At 32.9% G+C, this 18460-nt stretch overlaps 3 protein-coding genes across 3 annotated transcripts; 2 read left to right on the top strand and 1 right to left on the bottom strand.

The window, feature by feature from the left end:
* Nucleotides 1-792: 792 nt before the first annotated feature.
* Nucleotides 793-2750, top strand: LOC135147912 (probable phospholipid hydroperoxide glutathione peroxidase 6, mitochondrial). The gene is made up of 6 exons (XM_064081963.1): nt 793-864; nt 1688-1822; nt 2048-2118; nt 2289-2350; nt 2458-2570; nt 2715-2750. Exons 1-6 carry the CDS (start codon nt 793-795, stop codon nt 2748-2750), a joined length of 489 nt encoding a protein of 162 aa, XP_063938033.1.
* A 5258-nt stretch (nt 2751-8008) lies between these two features.
* Nucleotides 8009-8470, top strand: LOC108195601 (glycine-rich cell wall structural protein). Its single transcript, XM_017362583.2, has one exon. It carries the CDS (start codon nt 8009-8011, stop codon nt 8468-8470), a length of 462 nt encoding a protein of 153 aa, XP_017218072.2.
* Nucleotides 8471-12675: 4205 nt separating this feature from the next.
* Nucleotides 12676-17805, bottom strand: LOC108196460 (probable leucine-rich repeat receptor-like protein kinase At5g63930). Its single transcript, XM_017363755.2, has 3 exons — nt 17291-17805; nt 14044-17118; nt 12676-13222 (listed from the first exon to the last, which is right to left on the bottom strand). The coding sequence occupies exons 2-3, from the start codon at nt 16976-16978 to the stop codon at nt 12825-12827; spliced, it is 3333 nt and encodes a 1110-aa protein (XP_017219244.1). The 5' UTR covers nt 16979-17118; nt 17291-17805; the 3' UTR covers nt 12676-12824.
* Between the last annotated feature and the right edge of the window lie 655 nt (nt 17806-18460).

The following is an 18460-nucleotide window of genomic DNA, read 5'->3' as shown; positions in this document are numbered from 1 at the left end:
TTCCATGTCAAAATTGAAGGTATGATCTCTAGCACATAATGTAAGGAATGGAATGGAGTGTAGAATGAAATTTGTTAACAATTGCTCATAATATAGTTTATTTTTCATTCCATTCCTTCCGGAATCATTCACCCCAACCAAACACAACATTACATTTGTACAAATCATTTTATTCTAGAAAATTAAATGTATAAACTTCAATAAATAAGTTCAAAGATGAAAAATAGAGGATAAATAAAAAATAACTCTTTAATATAGCTCGATAATACATCTTCTTGCTTGGGTGATACTTTTGCATTGTATATATTCACTCCCGTACAAAACTTCTTCTATTTAGCATACTTATACTTGTGTACATTAAAAACTATACGAGTTTTATATGAGGCCCGTGTCTTGCACAGACACTAATACTAGTTAATATTATAAAGACAACAATAATAAATCGAAAGTAGTATGCTAATGGGATGATGACCACCTTTCAATCTATATACCTGTATAAAGGAAAATCTCGGGCGGCCTACGTGGCGCTTCTTACACTCTTAAACCAAAATCTCTGCTCTATGCGTTCTTCCCTATTTCTTTTATATTCAGGTGAATTCAATTAATAGATGCTGCTGTGAATATTTATGATCAACCCTTTCTGCCCCTCCGCTTGCCTTCAGGTTTGTTCTGTCTGGGATTTAGACAGGCACTTCAGTTACCTGGTTCGTAACTGAAGCCCCTGGACAATCTTTTTGCACATGTTGTTTATTTCTGGACCAGCTATGGATTGCTCTTATCTTTCTGATATCAATGGTAGCGTGGAGGATTGGTTGTTTAGGGTACGAGTTTGCAGTTTTTGGTTCATCGTACCATATTGCAGAGGTGATTCTCAAGCTCTCTCCTTTTTCATTGCTTATATGTGTCTATATGTTGTATATATTGATTTACAGTGGAAACTCTTTAAGTTAATACTCGGTAAATTAATAAACTCTCCAAAATAATAAATTTGTCCAATCCCGACTTGGGCCAATGTAAAAAATTGAAAAACTCGATAAAATAATAAGATAATAATTTTTTAGGAGATCCCTTTATAATTTTCGGTCCCAAAAAAATCATAAATTAATATTTCATAGAAACTGAAAAAAATGTATTACACTCTATTGAAATATGATTCAATAGTTGTCTGTTTTCCTTTTCTTTTTAGATTTCGGGCCATCCTGTGAGATATGGTTTGAATACTCTAACATATTCATGTAATTTATATATCCCAAAATTGTTTAAGAATATATTGAACACATTTATTCCTCCTGTTTACATTTGTTGTACAGTACTTTAAAAGTCGTTACTGATTTCCAATACATATGAACACGGTAGTTACTCATTTATATTGAGTCCCAAAGTTCGCTGTAATTCTAAGAGGCATAGACTAATTTGCCTTTTTGTTTGGTATATTAATTTATATATATAAGATATGTTTTTTTGTTTGGTATTTACAGTATAATCGATTAAAAACTCTTTAAATTAATAATTATTAATTTAATCGATAAATTAATAACTCTCTAAATTAATAAATTTCCCCGGTCCCGACATTATTAATTTATAGAGTTTTTACTGTATAGGGGTTAAATTTGTGGTTTTGATCAATTTTTTGAGTTGGTGGTTTATTAATTTGTTGATTCTTTGATGGGTGTTTTTGATTTTTAAGTTTCTTGGTGTCTCTGGATTGTGCGTCTTTTTTGTGTTCTTGGAACTACTGGGTGCTACTGTGTGGCGTGGTTCCTTAAAATTAGTTTTTATAATGTTTAGAGTTTTTGCAACTTCTCATGTTCTTGGTTCCGAGGTTTGTGATTGTATTTTTAGCAAATGTGATTATAAAATGTGATTTTGTGTTATTTTGATTTGAGAACTGAGGAGTTACGCGTGATTCCTCTTCATTCATTGGGGATTTATAAAGGCCGAAAGCATCTGTTTAATTGTTAGATTTCGCACCATTGTGAATAATTCTTGAAACCCATCTTTAGTTTCTTGATCTGATGATTCTGCTTCTGTTGCCACTACATTACAGGTCGAACTATATCTATCTATCTATATAAAGCAGGGTCTCAGGAGGGTGATGCGGCGCTTTCCCGTCTTCTGGTCAGTAGTCTTTGTGGCTCATTTGATTTGCTTAGGAGTTGTTCTTGAGGCATGATTTCACTTTTGATCGATTTATCAAATGGCAACTTTTTGTAAAGCGCGACATCAACACGTTGTTCTGTATATACCAAAAAGAGTTAATGTGATGATCCTTTTGTTATTTGTTGCAGTGGCTTAACCAATTCAACCTACGCAGAGCTGGCAAAGGTGTATGAAAAATACAAGGATCAAGGTTATTTACTTGCCTCTGTTTCTATCTGGTTTGTAATTGACATGGAGAAGTTTTAGGGCATCACAATTAAACTCAACTCTGAACATGTTCCGGTAATCCATGTTTAGAGATTCTTGCATTTCCTTGCAACCAGTTTGAATCACAGGAGCCGAGAACTAATGAAGAAATCGTAGAGTTTGCTTGCACTAAATTCAAAGCTGAATATCACATATTCGACAAGGTATGAATTTAAGTAGCTATTTTTTTTTAATTAGACCATCTGCATTATTTTTTCATACATTTGAAATCTTCCTAAACATACATAATATTTGCTTTGTTTCAGTATGTAACTCCATCATTTTTTACTAATGTGTTGGTGATTCAGGTAGAAGGGATTGAAATGACTGGTTTAGGGTTTTGATTGTTTTCAAGATTGAAAAAGCTGAGAAATATATAGGGCTAATGAAAAGATGAATGACAATTTTGTTATATTTGTGCCTCTTTTTTGTTGTCTCTTCTTTAAATTTGCCTCTCCGCATCAAAGCTCTGATCGTCTGATGTCTGATCGTATATATACACACACACATTGCACCAATTGAAGGCGGTCTTGGCGACTTCGGTCTCACGTCCTGGTGGCATTGGTATAGGTGACTCCTTTACTCTTCCTGCGCATGTACGACTGGAGTATAAGAATTTGTAGCTGACAAACCATGATTTTGGTCTTGCATCTTCAGCAACATCCAATAGCTTTATCGATCTCATTAACTACACTAGCTACACTGTAATATTTAATGAATGGATTGTAAATGACTCGATAGGAGCATAACCCCTTTTGATCATATCATCATATAGTTGTGTTGCCCTCTTAATTTGATAAGTTTTGCAACACCCTTGGGTTAAATGTTTTGTAAATGTTACATATAGCTGTAATGGAGAACAAAATTATTGCCCTGTAATTTAATTTTCAGCTTATGTTTTCTTCTATGAAGTGCTGTTAAATATGGTAGTAGTGTTTAAACTATTTTGTGTGATTTTTGGCGAACCTTGCAAACCATTCCGGGGTGCGATTGGGATTAAAGATACAAGCAAATCTCATGTAGTGTTTAAGGTATTATGCTTGTATTGCTTCTGTATCTTGACCACTAGGAAGCTTGAGTGCGGGTGCGGGAGTGCGGGTGCGCAGTACGTGGATACGGGAATTCGTCAAATTCCAAAATATGGGGATACGGGTGCGGGGGGATACGGCAAATATTAAAATATTAAATATATTATATATAATATAAATAATGCATAAGATGCATTTAAGTAGAACAAAATAGTGGAATAACTAAATTAATCATCCTTATGTCTTGACAATTAGAATACATAAATAACTATTGCAATTTAAGTGATTCAATTGAGCATAATCAAGGCTTCCATGATTTTGACCAACTAATTTTAAGTTTTTTTAAAAAAAAAAAGTTGTAAAAAATTATGATTTGTGCCACTCCCGCACCCCCATCCCCGCACCCCCGCGTATCCCCATCACTGCCTCCACCGATACGCCACATTGCGTATCCCGCCGCACTCCGCCGCACCCCCGCAACCCCAAGTATCCCCTACGCAGTTCTTCACCCAGATGAAGTATCCCTGCTTTCTAGCTTGACCATGATGCATCTTTTATTTTTAGGAACTTACAAGTAGTTTGTGAACTTGTGATAAAAATGATAATATAGCAACTAATATTGTTATTTAAGATTATAAACTAACAGCTTATTTGTCTTGATAGTGTGTTTTCAATGTTTCGAGGCATTTTACAGTGTAATGTTTTAACTGACCGCGCGAAGCACGGGCTTCCCACCTAGTTGTCATTAGTATGGAAATAATGTAATCAGTACATATGTACATAATAAGAGTACATTGTACTAATCAAACCTACTATGAGATTCTACATGAACTATATACTCTCTCTGGTCCTTATTATAAGGCACCGAGATTTTTTGCACACAATTCTAGGTGCTTTGGTCACCTACTTAAAATAATTTTTTTAAAAAATTTCTTTTTCTGAATTAAAATATATATCACATATTTTAATTCAGAAAAAGAAAATTTTAAAAAAAGACATTTTAAGTAGGTGGTCAAAGCACCTAAAATTGTTGTCATGATCCCTAGACCTGGAATCGTTATATTTCAGCATTAACTAGTTATTGTCGTATGCATGGATGTTATCGTTGTAAATGTTGGTGTTTCGTCTAGGCCTGGCAATTTTACACGTGACACGCTAACATGAAACGAAACGACACGAAAAAAATGGATATGAGTTTCGATTTTCGATACACGAAACACGAAAGTACACGAACACGAAATTACACGATAGATTTCGTGTCGGATATGGATTTTTATTCGGGGTACACGAAATACACGAAAGTACATGGAATATTTGTAGATAATATTTATTATATACATGTTATGATATATTAAATATATAATTGAGTAAAAAGTATATATATATATATATATATATATATATATATATGTGTGGGGGGATATATATTGTAAATACATTAACAAATTTATAGAGAATTGTATACAAGTATAAATATATCATTCACATTTAATAAATTTATAAAGAAAAATATATATTAAATCCATTTTTTGATTAAAAAATATATTAATATTTTTATATATAATATACACGAAAAGTACACGAAATATACACGAAACGATTCGGATGGATACGGGTTTCAAATTAGGTACACGAAATTAATAACGGACGGATACGGGTTTCACCTTCGAGTACACGAAACACGAAAATACACGAAACGAAGGTATACGAAACGAAACGATTGTCACCCCTAGTTAGTCCCACATTAAATAGTCATTTTAAGTCATATTTTGAGGAGGTAATCGTTGTGCGCGCATGATAAAGATAGTTGGAAAAAACGAGAGTAAATAAGGGATAAATAAATAAGAGCGTAAAATATGAAATGGAACCTTAAGTTTCACATTTAAAGAATATAGAGTCCAGCTATTAAGGCTTTATATAGTAAAGTACCCGAGTTGTGTTTAAATGTGTAAATAATGTATTGCCCAACCCCTATGTGGACTGTGTGCATAAGGGGTGCCAATTATGAAATTTTGAGATGAATTTCTTGCTTAGCAAGACCCGGATTATTTTGTGTATACGACCTACAAACATGAATGGAGCAAAAATTTGGATTGAATAAATAGTTAGTAGTTTTGCTAATTTATTATTTTTCACTAGCTTGGACTCAAATATTATAACACATAAATTAATTGGATATTGTTTTAGATTAATTGGTTCAATTTAAATTAATTTAATTTACAACCAAATAATTTAGTACCATGCTTAATTTATTAATTGAACAGGCACAAGTTTTACTTATAATAACCTGCATCAATACCTCTTATTAATAAGCGAAACCATGTTTCAGTGGAACATCGGTACCAAAAGTACCAAAATTTGGTCATCTTATATCATATTTAATTATTCTTATTATTATTCTTATTATTATTCTTATTATTATTATTGTTATTGTTATTGTTATTGTTATTGTTATTGTTATTGTTATTGTTATTGTTATTATTATTATAATCATATTAAAAGTATTATATTATCATTAGGAGACTTATATTGGTCAAGAATTTATAATATTTTAAGATATTATAATTAAAGACGACTCCTATAGTTATTAGGATTTTATAATCAATATAAATTTTTTACTTAATAATGATAATCATTAAACTATTATGAAAAAAATGTCGTATTGGTTAGGATTTTATAATTTTATTATATTATTATGAAAATATTTTCATATTTATTATGATTTTATAAATAAAGACTTTAATATTGGTTAGGATTTTATAATTATCAGACTTTGATATTGATTAGAATTTTATAATTAAAGACTTCAATGTTATACTATTAAAAAGAGACTTCTAACGCTGTTAGGATTTTCAGCATTCAAATAAATAAAAGATTATATTGATATTAATAGCCAAATCGATATTATTCACATATATACATTTTATTAAAATGCGAAATTTTTCTTTAGTGGAAGAACATCAGTACCAAATACCGAACTATCAGAATTTGGTTATTATCATGTAATTTAACGTTGTCCTACTCTTCACAATATTAAATATTATTATAATAACAGAAAGGGGGTGGTAGCACTACCATGACAAACGCAAATTCCAACGAGAATAAAATTACTGTGAATTCTCTGGTTATAGTCAAAAAGAGGTTTACGAGACTTTTGTCAAAAAAATTTATAAATAAAATAATTTTAAATTCATTTAATTTATAATCTCTGTTATAGTTTTATATTAATTTGACAAATATCCATCAATATTAAATTTACAAGAATTTCAATTAGCATTGCAATTAATAATATTTATTAGATGTCTAAAACAATTATGATTTATGAACTAAAACAATTAAGTTTTATTAAAGATTGAATACACTCTCAGCCAATTTATATATGACGGTGTTGAATTTTTTTTCCATCTATCTAGAATCAAAAACAACATAATGATTATATTAAAATAAAACGTACCATTTTAAAATAAATTCATATAATAACATGTATTCTGAAAATATTTATTTTGAAAAATAAAACTTAAACATAATTAAATATTAATATGTTAATGCATAATAAGTCTTGTATCTCAACAATAATAATTTAAATAACTATATCAAAAATATTATATTTCCAATAAGCAATGAACTTAAAAAAATTCATATAATTTCATGCTTGACACGGGTTACTAGCACATATTTCGAGGACACATGAGCTTTAAGAAAAGAGGGGGTAAATGAGTCAAACTATTCGTAAGGTATTCCAGCTCGACTCGTAAATTATTCGAGTTTGACTCGATAATAATGGAGTTAAGCTTGAGCTATATAAATATTTTATCGAGTGAAGCTCAAGCTTCAAATTACTCGACTCGTAAGGTTCGTGAGCTTTATCGAGTCTCTATTATTTTTAATTTTTTTATATTACAAATATTTTTCCAAAAAAATATTTAATTTTTTATTTAATTTTTTATATTTAATCGAATCGAACTTGAGCCGAACCGTGGATCATAGTTTTTGTCGATATTTGGTTACTTGATTCAAACCTTGGAGCCGAACTCAAGCTAGCCTATCGAACTGTTTATATGAGCTGAATTTCGAACTTGACATTAGAGACTCGAACTCGAGGTCAAGCTCGAGTCCTGAACTTTTTAATTGAGCACGAGCTGAGTCTGACAGTGTTCGACTCAGCTCGGCTCGATTACACCCGTGTTTAGGGAATATTTTACCCGCCAAACTCCAGCAACTCACAGACCATTTGACTCGTTACACCCGATGACTGGTCTTTCCGTATGTTTACATCTATCGAGTGGAAGCAAGTTGGAGTATTTATGGAGTAAACCTTGAAATGCGTGGTACCCTTGTCACAGGGGTTGACATTACTTCCTTAAATTCACTCTCTCCTTCACCAAACTCTGATTCGCATTATTACAACCTCCACAAAATGCTGTTCTCGAGCAAATTTTAATGCATTCCTTTATTTCCCACAGCTGTCCTCCTCCTTTGTTTGTCCATAAATACCCGCATGTGTGATGTGTCACTCCAAACATTTGCACTGTACTTTCTTCACAAACCAAACTATTTGTGTGCGTCTGAGAGAAATGGCAAAGTTGTCCCTAGTGTTTGTACTTTCTTTAGTGCTTGTGCATGCAATGGCACGTAACGTTCCTACTGAAAAACATGACCAAGAGACTCAGACTGTTGTTGTGGCCACCAAGACCAGTGGTGGCAAGAACGTCAAGGACAAGAAGTGCGTGGTGGGGTTTGTGGGTGTAGGGGGTGCTGTTGGCGGTGTTGCGGGTGTTGGTGGTGTTGGGGGTGTAGGCGGTGTGGGCGGTGTTGCCGGTGTGGTTCCACTTGGTGGTATTGGTGGTATCGGTGGAGTTGGCGGTGCAGGAGGTCTTGGTGGGCTTGGAGGGGGTGCTGGGGGACTTAGTGGTCTGGGAGGGCTCGGAGGGGGTGCTGGTGGACTTGGAGGTGGTGCTGGGGGACTAGGTGGGCTGGCAGGTGTTGGCGGTGGTGTGGCTGGTGGTGCCGGTGGTGTTGGAGGTCTTTTACCTTAGTATTGCCAAAAAACAAAAATGCAACATTGTATTTTGCATGCATGATCTGTTTGTACTTCAGTAGTTGGATTCTGTTCTAGGGTTTTAATTTCTACTTGGTGCTAAGTAGGAGTATTATGTATTAACTTAACTTTGTTTTGTTTCTGTTCTAGCCTTCTGGTATCCAATGGTTAAAATGCTTTTGGTTGATCTTTTCTTGCATTCAGTTATGCTTCTCGGTTGCTCGAGTGTTTTCACAAGTTTATATGATTTCCTATAGAGTTAATTATCAAACTTCGTATTAAAATCGACAAAAGATATCAACTTAATCACTAAATTTCACGGGTCTCACTTGGCTCACTAAACTGATTTGACGGTATCAAAATTAACGCCGCCGTTAATTTTTTAAAGAAAACTAACGGAAAGTTAAACCGAGATACAGCTGAGTAGGTGATGTGGCAGAATAATAAAAAAGAGTGCAGATAAAATGAAGAAAGAATATAAAAACGAAGAAAATAGAAAGAAACAAATAGAAAAACTCATTTATAGTTACACCCACATATGTCGATACATTCGCACAGAGATTTATATTGCTTACACATACGTTGATACATTCGCACAGAGATTTATATTGAAGGAGAAGAGTCATCAGCAGAGAAGAACCCTAATCCTCAAATTATGCCTAATCAGCACTCATGCATCTTCATTTATTTCCAAACATTTATCTCCAAATATTTTGTTGTATTCTTCTAATTTATTTTCAAATGTATTCATCAACTAAGTTAAAGTTAAGATACAAAATAAATAAAAAAATACATATATTTATTTTCATGTCTTTGTTTAATACAAATAAGCCCCAAAAGATTACCACAATCACTACACCAAATTCAGGCATTTCTGACGGCCATTTTAGCCTATATTATGTCAGAAATATGGTTTCTTCTGACAGACTACCTCTGTCGGAAAACTTGTTGTCAAAAGTTCTGGATTGCGTCGGAAGTTGCAATTTTGTTGGAAGGTAATGTGGGACCCACTACTTACTTGTTATAATAATAAACTGAACATATGACAAACAGGTCTGTCAGAAATTTACAATTAAAAATAAAAAAAACATAAAATCATTTTCATACTAAAATAATAATACAAACCTTCTGACAGATAAACTTAGTCATAAATTACATACTTCAGCGCAACTGAAAATGAAACTAAAGCAACTACACTTACAATACCATAAACTTGCAGCTTATATTAAACATTCATAAATAAAAGAATAGCAAAGTTCATCGTAAAAAACATACAAAGGACAGCAAAGTTCACTACTAACACCATAGTTACAAGTTCAACGTTCAAAAACATAAAAAGGGTAGCAAACTTCACTGCTAACACCATAGTATTCGCCTCCATCTTTCCGAATCTTCTTGTCAGCCCCTGTCTTTTCTTCTCTCAGAATCTTTCACATATGGTCACACATATGCTCTATTGCAGATTGAGGATCAACAGTGTGATATTCTTGTGAAACAAAACAAATAAGTCATGCTCCATCAGTAATTTTAGTTTATGAATAACAATACATAATAGAGCTTATATTTGTTTAGCAGATAGCAGGGAGCCTATGTTTGTTTAGAAGAAGGGAACCAGCTATGGTCCTGACATCGTTGAAACTAAGAATATGTCCTGCCACTGTCGTTCCTCCTGCCATCTGTCATTCCATCCATACTTTCCTTAATCTTTTTCAACGGTATTGGTTTATGATACCATCAAATTAGTTTAGTGAGCCAAGTGAGATCGTGTAGATACCAGTGATGAAGTTGATATATTTTGTCGACTTCAGTGATGAGTTTGATGATTAATCCATTTCCAATATTAGAATAACGTGGGAAAATATGTTGTGTATACAGTATATAGGAGGCTTTGTTTTTGTAAATATTGTTTACAATATGATACTATTATTTTTGTAAATCTAATACAAATTTGGGTCTAAATTCCTATTTTCAAATTTAAAAGACTAGCGCTAGGTGCATAAAATTATGTGCAGAAAATTTCTACTAATGACATGTCAATTAATGTGGTGGATTTTAATTGGGGTTGATGTAAATACAGAGTAAAGCCCACCACATTTCATTATGTACTAAAATTTGCACACAATTATATGCACCAAGGGTTAAATATCAAAGTGGTCACTGAAGTGGAGGCCATATATCACTTCACTCACTGATCTTAACGGGTATCATCTCAATCATTAAAGTCACAATAAATATCAATCAAGTACCTCCAAATTTTAGTTCAATGAGTAAAAATATTATTTATAGGGTTTGACACATTATTTTCGAATACTACCAAAACCAAGTAAAAGGTTATGACTTCTAATATTAATAATAATATATTTAGATTTTATCAATTTTGTTTACTATTTATTTTTATTATATTATTATAATTTTTGTTTTAATTAAAAATAAATAGTAAACAAAATTGATAAAATCTAAATATATTGTCATATATACTAGAAGTCATAACCTTTTATTTGGTTGTCTTAGCAATCAAGAACAATGTGTAAAACTCTATAAATAATATTTTTACTTCGTGAACTAAAATTTGGAAGTACTTCATTGATATTTATTGTGACTTTAATGATTGAAATGATACCCCGTTCAGATGAGTGAGCTAAGTGATATATGACCTCCACTTCAGTGACCATTTTGATATTTAACCCTATGCACCAAGCATTTTCAAATTCAAAAAGACTGGCCCTTCTTGCATGCATTTAAAAGTCGCTTTTCGGATCTACTCGAGAGTCCGAGACATTATGGGGCGGTTTGGGTGAGCTTAAAATAAATATTTCTTGCTTAAAATAAAAAAGTGGAGTAAAAGTTAAAAACAAGTCAAGATTTATAAGTGATTAAAGTGTTTGGGAAATAAGTAGAAGTCCTCAAACAAAAACTAGCATTTTTAGCTTTTTATAAGTATTTCTTTACTTTTTACACAAACGGTACGAAATACGTATTTCTAATTTATAAACCCAGAAGCCGGTTTTTAAACCATTGCCAAACAACCCCTAAATACATTATGAATGGCCTACAAAGATTAAAAGATGTAAAGGAAAAATAACTGATATTGAAATGTTTAGAAAGGGCGGTAATTTCAGATTATATTACCAACTCCTCTAAAGTAATTCTCTTGTATAATAGATTTATATATTTCTAAGAAAAATAATAATAATTACTTTTTTACATACAAAAATTCATCATATACATCCATAGTATTTTTAAAAGAATAAATATAAATTTGATAAAGTTACCAAATTAAATTGATGAATTTTGTAAAGATATTATAAAGTTGAATTAAAAATGATATAGATAATAATATACGGTGCGGAAGTTAATTGATAAAAAGTTTTAATAAAACAGCATTCAAAATTAAGAGTCAAGTTCTATAGTGTCCCTGTTTTATTGGAGTCTTAGAGTTCACATATGTTCTGCAAGTAAAATACAACTCAAAATATCTTATAAAACATGTTCCACAAATTTTCAATAAAATCGTACAAATCTCATATATTTACGAGTACAATACGTATTTTATGCAAAATGAACATGTATGTTCCGCAAACTAAGCATGTTTGATAAAATAATATATTTTATAATGTTCTATTTGTAAAATGTATGGGTCAGCAAGATTTTCAATGAAATAGTGATGTTTGAAGAACATCATTCAAAAATAACATGTTTCATAATATTTTAAGCTATATTTTACTTGCGGAACATGTGCGGACTCCGAGACTCCAACGAAACGAGGACTCCACGCAACTTATTTTCATAAAATATATGGTTGAAAATATCATTTTATACGGGTGCCTAAGCCGCGATTTAACACTAACATATTATAAAAACATATTAATTATCATGATAAAAGAGTTATGAAATTCTAATACAGGTTCCAAATACTGATCCCCACTTGGGACCGAGACTATTTATCAATGGAGTTTATAGGTTTGGATAGTTTTATAACTTTTATTTAGAGAGGTTCTACTGTATATGTCGAATTCGTTTATATAAATGGGTATTAGAAAGAAACCATGAGTATGCTCATAAAAAAAAACACAATGAGTATTACAATCTTTTATACTAGTAGCATTAGTAGATGGATGGGACTATGGAACTAGGAATGACAGGCTTGTACTGTCTAATTTATTACCTCTAGGGTCAAACCACAGAACAGTTATTGTGTCATACTAAGTACTAAGTATAAGATTAGATTAAGCAATGTACAGATGATTGTTTTTAAAAATTCGCAATCTGATTAAACAAGAACTAGAGCTAGTATATATAGATTGACAAAATAATTTATATCAAGCCAATGAAAGAAACCAAGGCATTTACATTCACAAGGAGTCATCCTTCAAAGGAACATCATCTTCCAAAGAAGAATCATAAATTGGAGGAGTGATGAAGCTTCCTTCTCGTCTATTAGACTCGATCAGCATTTGAACAACTTCTCTCATTGAAGGACGATCATATGGATTCATGCTCGTGCACAAGAGAGCAATCTTTAAGACAGTAAGCATGTGATTAACAATTTGTTTGTCTTCCAAATTCAAACGACTATCAAGTATACCAGATGTAAGTGAATGATTGCGAATGTATTTCTTTACGCATGTAACGAGATCACCGCCTTGATCTATTGGCTGTACAGGAGCTTTTCCTGTTAGCAACTCCAATAGCACAACTCCATAGCTATATATATCACACTTTTCCGTCACCTTCATTGTGTATGCATATTCTGCAATTATATGAGCCAAGTTGCAATAAAACTAATCTTACAAATTATTACTTATAATAAAGCAAAGCAGAAAAGTAGATGCAAGGCATCATGCCGCGAGCTTAAATTTAAAAAAAAAATTGTTTATTGAATAATTTAATATTGCATATAAATTATTGTTAAAGTATCAGGGATAGATTAGATTTTGTAGATTTTATATAAATTATGTGTAGTTTGTTTTTTTAATAATATCATGTATAATTTTATGAATTAAATTCCAAGGTGATTTTGATATCAAGAAGTATATGGTATAGTCGATAAGAAAAAAAGTTTAATTTGCAATTCCTGATTCGAGTGGCCGATACAACTTTACTCATGCCTATACTAATATATTCCTCACTTTCGACAAGATATATTCCTCGCAGTTAATCATATGTAGGCATGAGTGTTATCAAACAAATAATAATATAAACGCCATGAAAACAACGAAAATGAAAAAAATTTACTTAACTAATCATGTTTGTAGGAAACATAGTTTGTAGTTTCTCTGCACATAATATAATAACTAAATACGTAAAAATAAAATCCATCTATTGTTTTGTTTTGTTGCAAGTTAAATGTCTCACTGAGTTCCTAGTGCAACAGATTCCACACATATGTTAATATGGAGATTTGGGTGTCAGGTCTTGTAGCCTTGCATAGAAATATAAATCTGATGTTATATATTATAAAATACATAAACCAGACACAGGGACTTAATTTAAAACATTTAAGTGAATATAAACATCAGAAATAAAAAAGTTGAAAATTTTAAAATGAATAGAGAAATTCAGAGGGCATACCAGGGGCTATGTATCCATATGATCCTGCAACTGCTGACATGGACTTGGACTGAGGCATGTCAATAACCTTCGCCAAACCAAAATCACCAACATGAGCTTCAAAGTCATCATCAAGTAAGATGTTATTGGATTTTATATCACGGTGAATAATCCTTGGCTTGCAGTCATGATGCAAATATGAAAGTCCTTGAGCAGCCCCAAGAGCAACGGTGAAGCGTATTGGCCATTCCAAGGTAAAAGAGGACCCATGAAGTAATTCTCCAAGGCTACCCCTTGCAAGGTACTCGTAGAGAAGCAAATTGGAACCCTGGTGATAACAGAAACCAAATAGCTTCACAATATTACGATGTCTGATTTTTCCCAAAGTCAAAATTTCAGCACGAAAACTGTTGTCAATATTATTCCCCTCTCGGTTTGATTCAAGTTTCTTAACTGCAATCATTTGCCCAGATTGCATTACTGCCTTATATACTGTGCCAGCAGCTCCCTTACCAACGACATAACTATCATCGAAGTTGTTAGTTGCCTCGACAAGATCCTGAAAAGTAAACCCCTCTTTTGGAGGAAAATATATATCAGAGACTGGTGTGGATGTATCTTTTTCCTGTAAAGTAGCAGCTATCTCAACTGGTAGCCGCTTCATCATATATATTAGGACCACAATGAGAATCAGGGATACTCCACCCACTGCAGCAGCAACCACGGCTATGATTTTCCTTCGATGAGCACCACCATCTGGCAAAGGTTGAACTGAATCAAAAGAAGTTTTTGTGTTGCAATCACCTAAAGGGCCACCACACAGCCCTCTGTTTCCCGTAAAACTGTTCTCGTCCATGTTCTGGAAGACTGGTACAGAAGGCAGGGGTCCAGAAAGGTTATTGTTAGAGAAATCACATCCCAGTAGACTTGATAAATTTGCAAATGTGGTTGGAATTTCACCAGACAAATGATTGTTATTGAGCAATAGGTATTCCAGTAAAATAAGGTTCCCCAGTTCAGATGGTATTCCGCCAGAAAGACTATTAAAACTTAAATTCAATGCAATCTGTAATCCTGAAAGAAAACCCAACTCATTTGGTATTTCACCTGAGATAAAATTTCCGCCCATCTGCAACTCTAACAAACGTGAGAGATTGCCCAAAGCTGCTGGTAGATTACCAGAGAACTTATTATCTGAAAGCTTAAGAAGTTCCAATTGTGAAAGACTTCCAAGCTCATTTGGTATAGCACCCTCAAAGTTATTTCGGCTGAGATCGAGACGCTGAAGCGTCTTGCAATTGAGAATTTCAGGTGGTATCTTTCCAGTCATAAAATTTGAAGATATATTAAACTTTACCAATTTATCCAGATTACCTATTTCCTTGGGCAACTTGGATGTGAAGTTGTTGCCTGAAAGATCAAGTCTTTGCAATTGTTGGCAGTTTCCTATTTTAGGAGGTATAGAACCACTGAACTTGTTTTGGCTTAACTCTATAGCAGACATTCTTACTATATTGCAAAGCTCAGATGGGAAGTTCCCAGTTAGTCTGTTTCCATTCAGACGAAGTTGACTTAATGATGGACAATATAGAAGTCCTTCTGGAATATTCCCATACAGCTGATTAGACTCTACATTTAGGGTGTCTAAGATTGACTGCCGACAAATGTAAGGAGGAATTTTTCCCGTTAAGTAATTATCAGAAAAATCAGCTACCCAGAGTTTATTGTAGAACCCGAGCAATCGAGGTATGCTACCGGTAAGAGAATTATCAAATAGCTGAAGCTGTCTCATATTAGGTAGATATTGAAAACTATAAGGGATAGGACCTGTGAGGCGATTGATAGAAAGATCGAGATTTGTCAAATTCTTCAAGCTACCAAATTCGTCTGGTATAACACCTGTGAGCTGATTCTCGAACAGATAAAGCAATGATAAACCCTTTATCTGACTAAACTCCACGGGAATTTCTCCGGTCAAAGAATTTTCCGAGAAATCAATTTCAAGGGCACTTGAAAGGTTGCCAATTTCCCTGGGAATTGTACCATTTAAACCATTCCTGTACAAGTATAACTTCCACAAAGATTTCATGCCAAGTATCTCCTTTGGAATTTCCCCGACAAGATTATTCTGGTACAGGGCAAGAGTCAAAAGATTTGTACAATTTGAAAGCTCTGCTGGTATAAACCCAGAGAAATCATTACCCCAAAGAATAATATCTGTCAAATTTTTAAGCTTGCCCAGTACCTTTGGTATATCACCATCTAATAGATTCTGAGCAAGACCGAGGTATTGCAAATTTTGACAATCACCTATTTCGGCAGGCAAATTTCCAGAAATACTATTTTGCCCTGCCCTAAACGTTTTCAAACTCCTGAGCTTTCCAAAAGAACGAGGCAATGGACCACTCAGCTTGTTTGAGTAAGCCACAAAATTAGTTAGTAGAGATAGATTCCCAATTTCTTGAGGAAAAGAACCAGATAACTTGTTATTGCATATGTTCAAGTCTGTCAACAAGGACAGCTTACATATTTCAGCAGGAATCTGCCCTTGGAACTGATTATTATTCAAATAAATAGTATTCAGCCTTGAGCAATTTCCTATCTCCTTTGGAATTGATCCATTGAATGCATTAAAAGCAATATCAAGGTAAGTTAAGAAAGCCAAACCTCCTATACTAGAGCTTAAGTTTCCCGAAAGATTCATCCCCCTCAAAACAAGGGAATCTACAACTGGGACAACATCGCTTGTGCAGCTCACACCTCTCCACAAACAAGGAGTCTCATCACTCGAATTCCAGTTCCACAAATGATTAAAGTCATCTTGGAGTTCTTTTTTTAACTCCAACAAAGACATTCCTTCAGCATTCAACCCCTCTGATGGACAACTTAATAAAGCTAGTGCAATCACCGTCAAACTAACAAGGAAGCTTGCTCTTGATCCAACAGACACATACATTGTAAATACTTGACTAATCCAAAAAACTATGAACTCTCAATAAATTCTGAAACCCCAACAAGCCCACACCACGGAAATCACCATGTCAAAGATCACAACTTAGAACCAAGAGGAGAGTTTCTCAAACAACCACAATAAATCTGAAAATAAAAGATATAACAACATATCATTAAATCCAATACTTGCTGAGAATTTACCCAAAATAAACCAAGATAAATGAAAATATTTTTACATATACAAAATTACAAATACAAATCAAGGATGGTAAAAATATAAATTGCTTCAAATCAAAGATCCTAGCTTTAAACATACCTTCCTATCTGCAGCCTTGGATTGATTGTTCAAGAAAGTAATAAATAAAAAACATGAGACTTGAATACCAAAAGTAAGATCTTTAAAGCACAAAAGGAGCTCAAAGAATATCAAACACTTTTGAGGGTAAAATTCAACCCTTTTAAAAGCAGAAATGAGTGAAAGTAAATGCCACTGAATCAAACACCTTCAGGGTATCTCAACTGCAATTGATTCTTGAAGAAACAAAGCAAAACAAAACACACCCTCTTCTTGGTTTTTGATTTTGCTTAATGGGTAGTGAGATTAATCAAATGAAGAATGAACTAGAGCTAGTCATTGAAGCTTTAATGGCCGACAAGCATGTTTGGATACATATATTAATGTGATATGCATAAAGTATAGATCAGATTCTCTGTTTCAGAAAGTAGGCTTTTGTGTTGCTTAAGAAAAGGAAGTTACAGGCAAACTGAAGAAAAGGGCTACTGAAAATATGAATTCTATGTATATTAGATTGGATTATGACAGCTTTTTCCGGGTGTAGTTATCATGTTAAGAGGGTACATGTTGAATAGTCCAGTGCAGTCGATATAAACAAATGTTTTTGCCTCTGCTGTCATGATTTCTTAAGATGATGGAGTAAAAGTTTGTTCTTAGAAATTATTCATTTGATATATTTTGGGTTTGCAAATAATTTCTCTCTCGATATTTCTGAAATTATTCATTTGATATATTTTGGGTTTGCAAATAATTTCTCTCTCGATATTTCAGAAATCGAAGTTTTTCGGTTCGGTGATTAAATGAAGGACTAAATTAAGTAAATTAAGAGTGTATTTAATTGATATTTAAAAGTTTTTTATTTGTGAAATTCGGATTTATTTGTTCGGACTTTAAGAAATATTTTGGAAGCAATTAAGATTTTTAAATTATTAAAATTTAATAATATTCAAATGCTGGTGGAATTTAATGGATTTCGTAAAATAATAAATTTTGTTAAATTGTTCAATATACTTAAAATTTTAAATATGACATTATATACTTATATATAATAAGCGTAAGGGAGATAATTTGGTCGCATGGTCCTATGATCCAAAAGCTTATCAGCCGTTGGATCGTATATTGAACAAATAAGCACCGTTAGATTAGAACAAAATTAAATTCTGTTCTATAAGGAAACTGAAATCTACTTGC

This window comes from Daucus carota, chromosome 7, assembly GCF_001625215.2.
Source record: "Daucus carota subsp. sativus chromosome 7, DH1 v3.0, whole genome shotgun sequence".
Classification (NCBI taxonomy): Eukaryota; Viridiplantae; Streptophyta; class Magnoliopsida; order Apiales; family Apiaceae; genus Daucus; species Daucus carota.
This window is presented reverse-complemented; position numbering and strand designations above follow the sequence as displayed.

What these genes read in the sequence shown, in the direction of transcription:
- LOC135147912 (XM_064081963.1), top strand. Translation starts at nt 793, where the DNA reads ATGGTAGCGTGGAGGATTGGTTGTTTAGGGTACGAGTTTGCAGTTTTT. An exon ending in CATCGTACCATATTGCAGAG is followed by an intron (nt 865 to 1,687) that starts GTGATTCTCAAG and finishes TTGATTTTTAAG; the next exon opens with TTTCTTGGTGTCTCTGGATT. An exon ending in TGAAAAATACAAGGATCAAG is followed by an intron (nt 2,351 to 2,457) that starts GTTATTTACTTG and finishes ATCCATGTTTAG; the next exon opens with AGATTCTTGCATTTCCTTGC.
- LOC108195601 (XM_017362583.2), top strand. Translation starts at nt 8,009, where the DNA reads ATGGCAAAGTTGTCCCTAGTGTTTGTACTTTCTTTAGTGCTTGTGCAT.
- LOC108196460 (XM_017363755.2), bottom strand. Translation starts at nt 16,978, where the DNA reads ATGTATGTGTCTGTTGGATCAAGAGCAAGCTTCCTTGTTAGTTTGACG. An exon ending in ATATGGATACATAGCCCCTG is followed by an intron (nt 13,223 to 14,043) that starts GTATGCCCTCTG and finishes ATATAATTGCAG; the next exon opens with AATATGCATACACAATGAAG.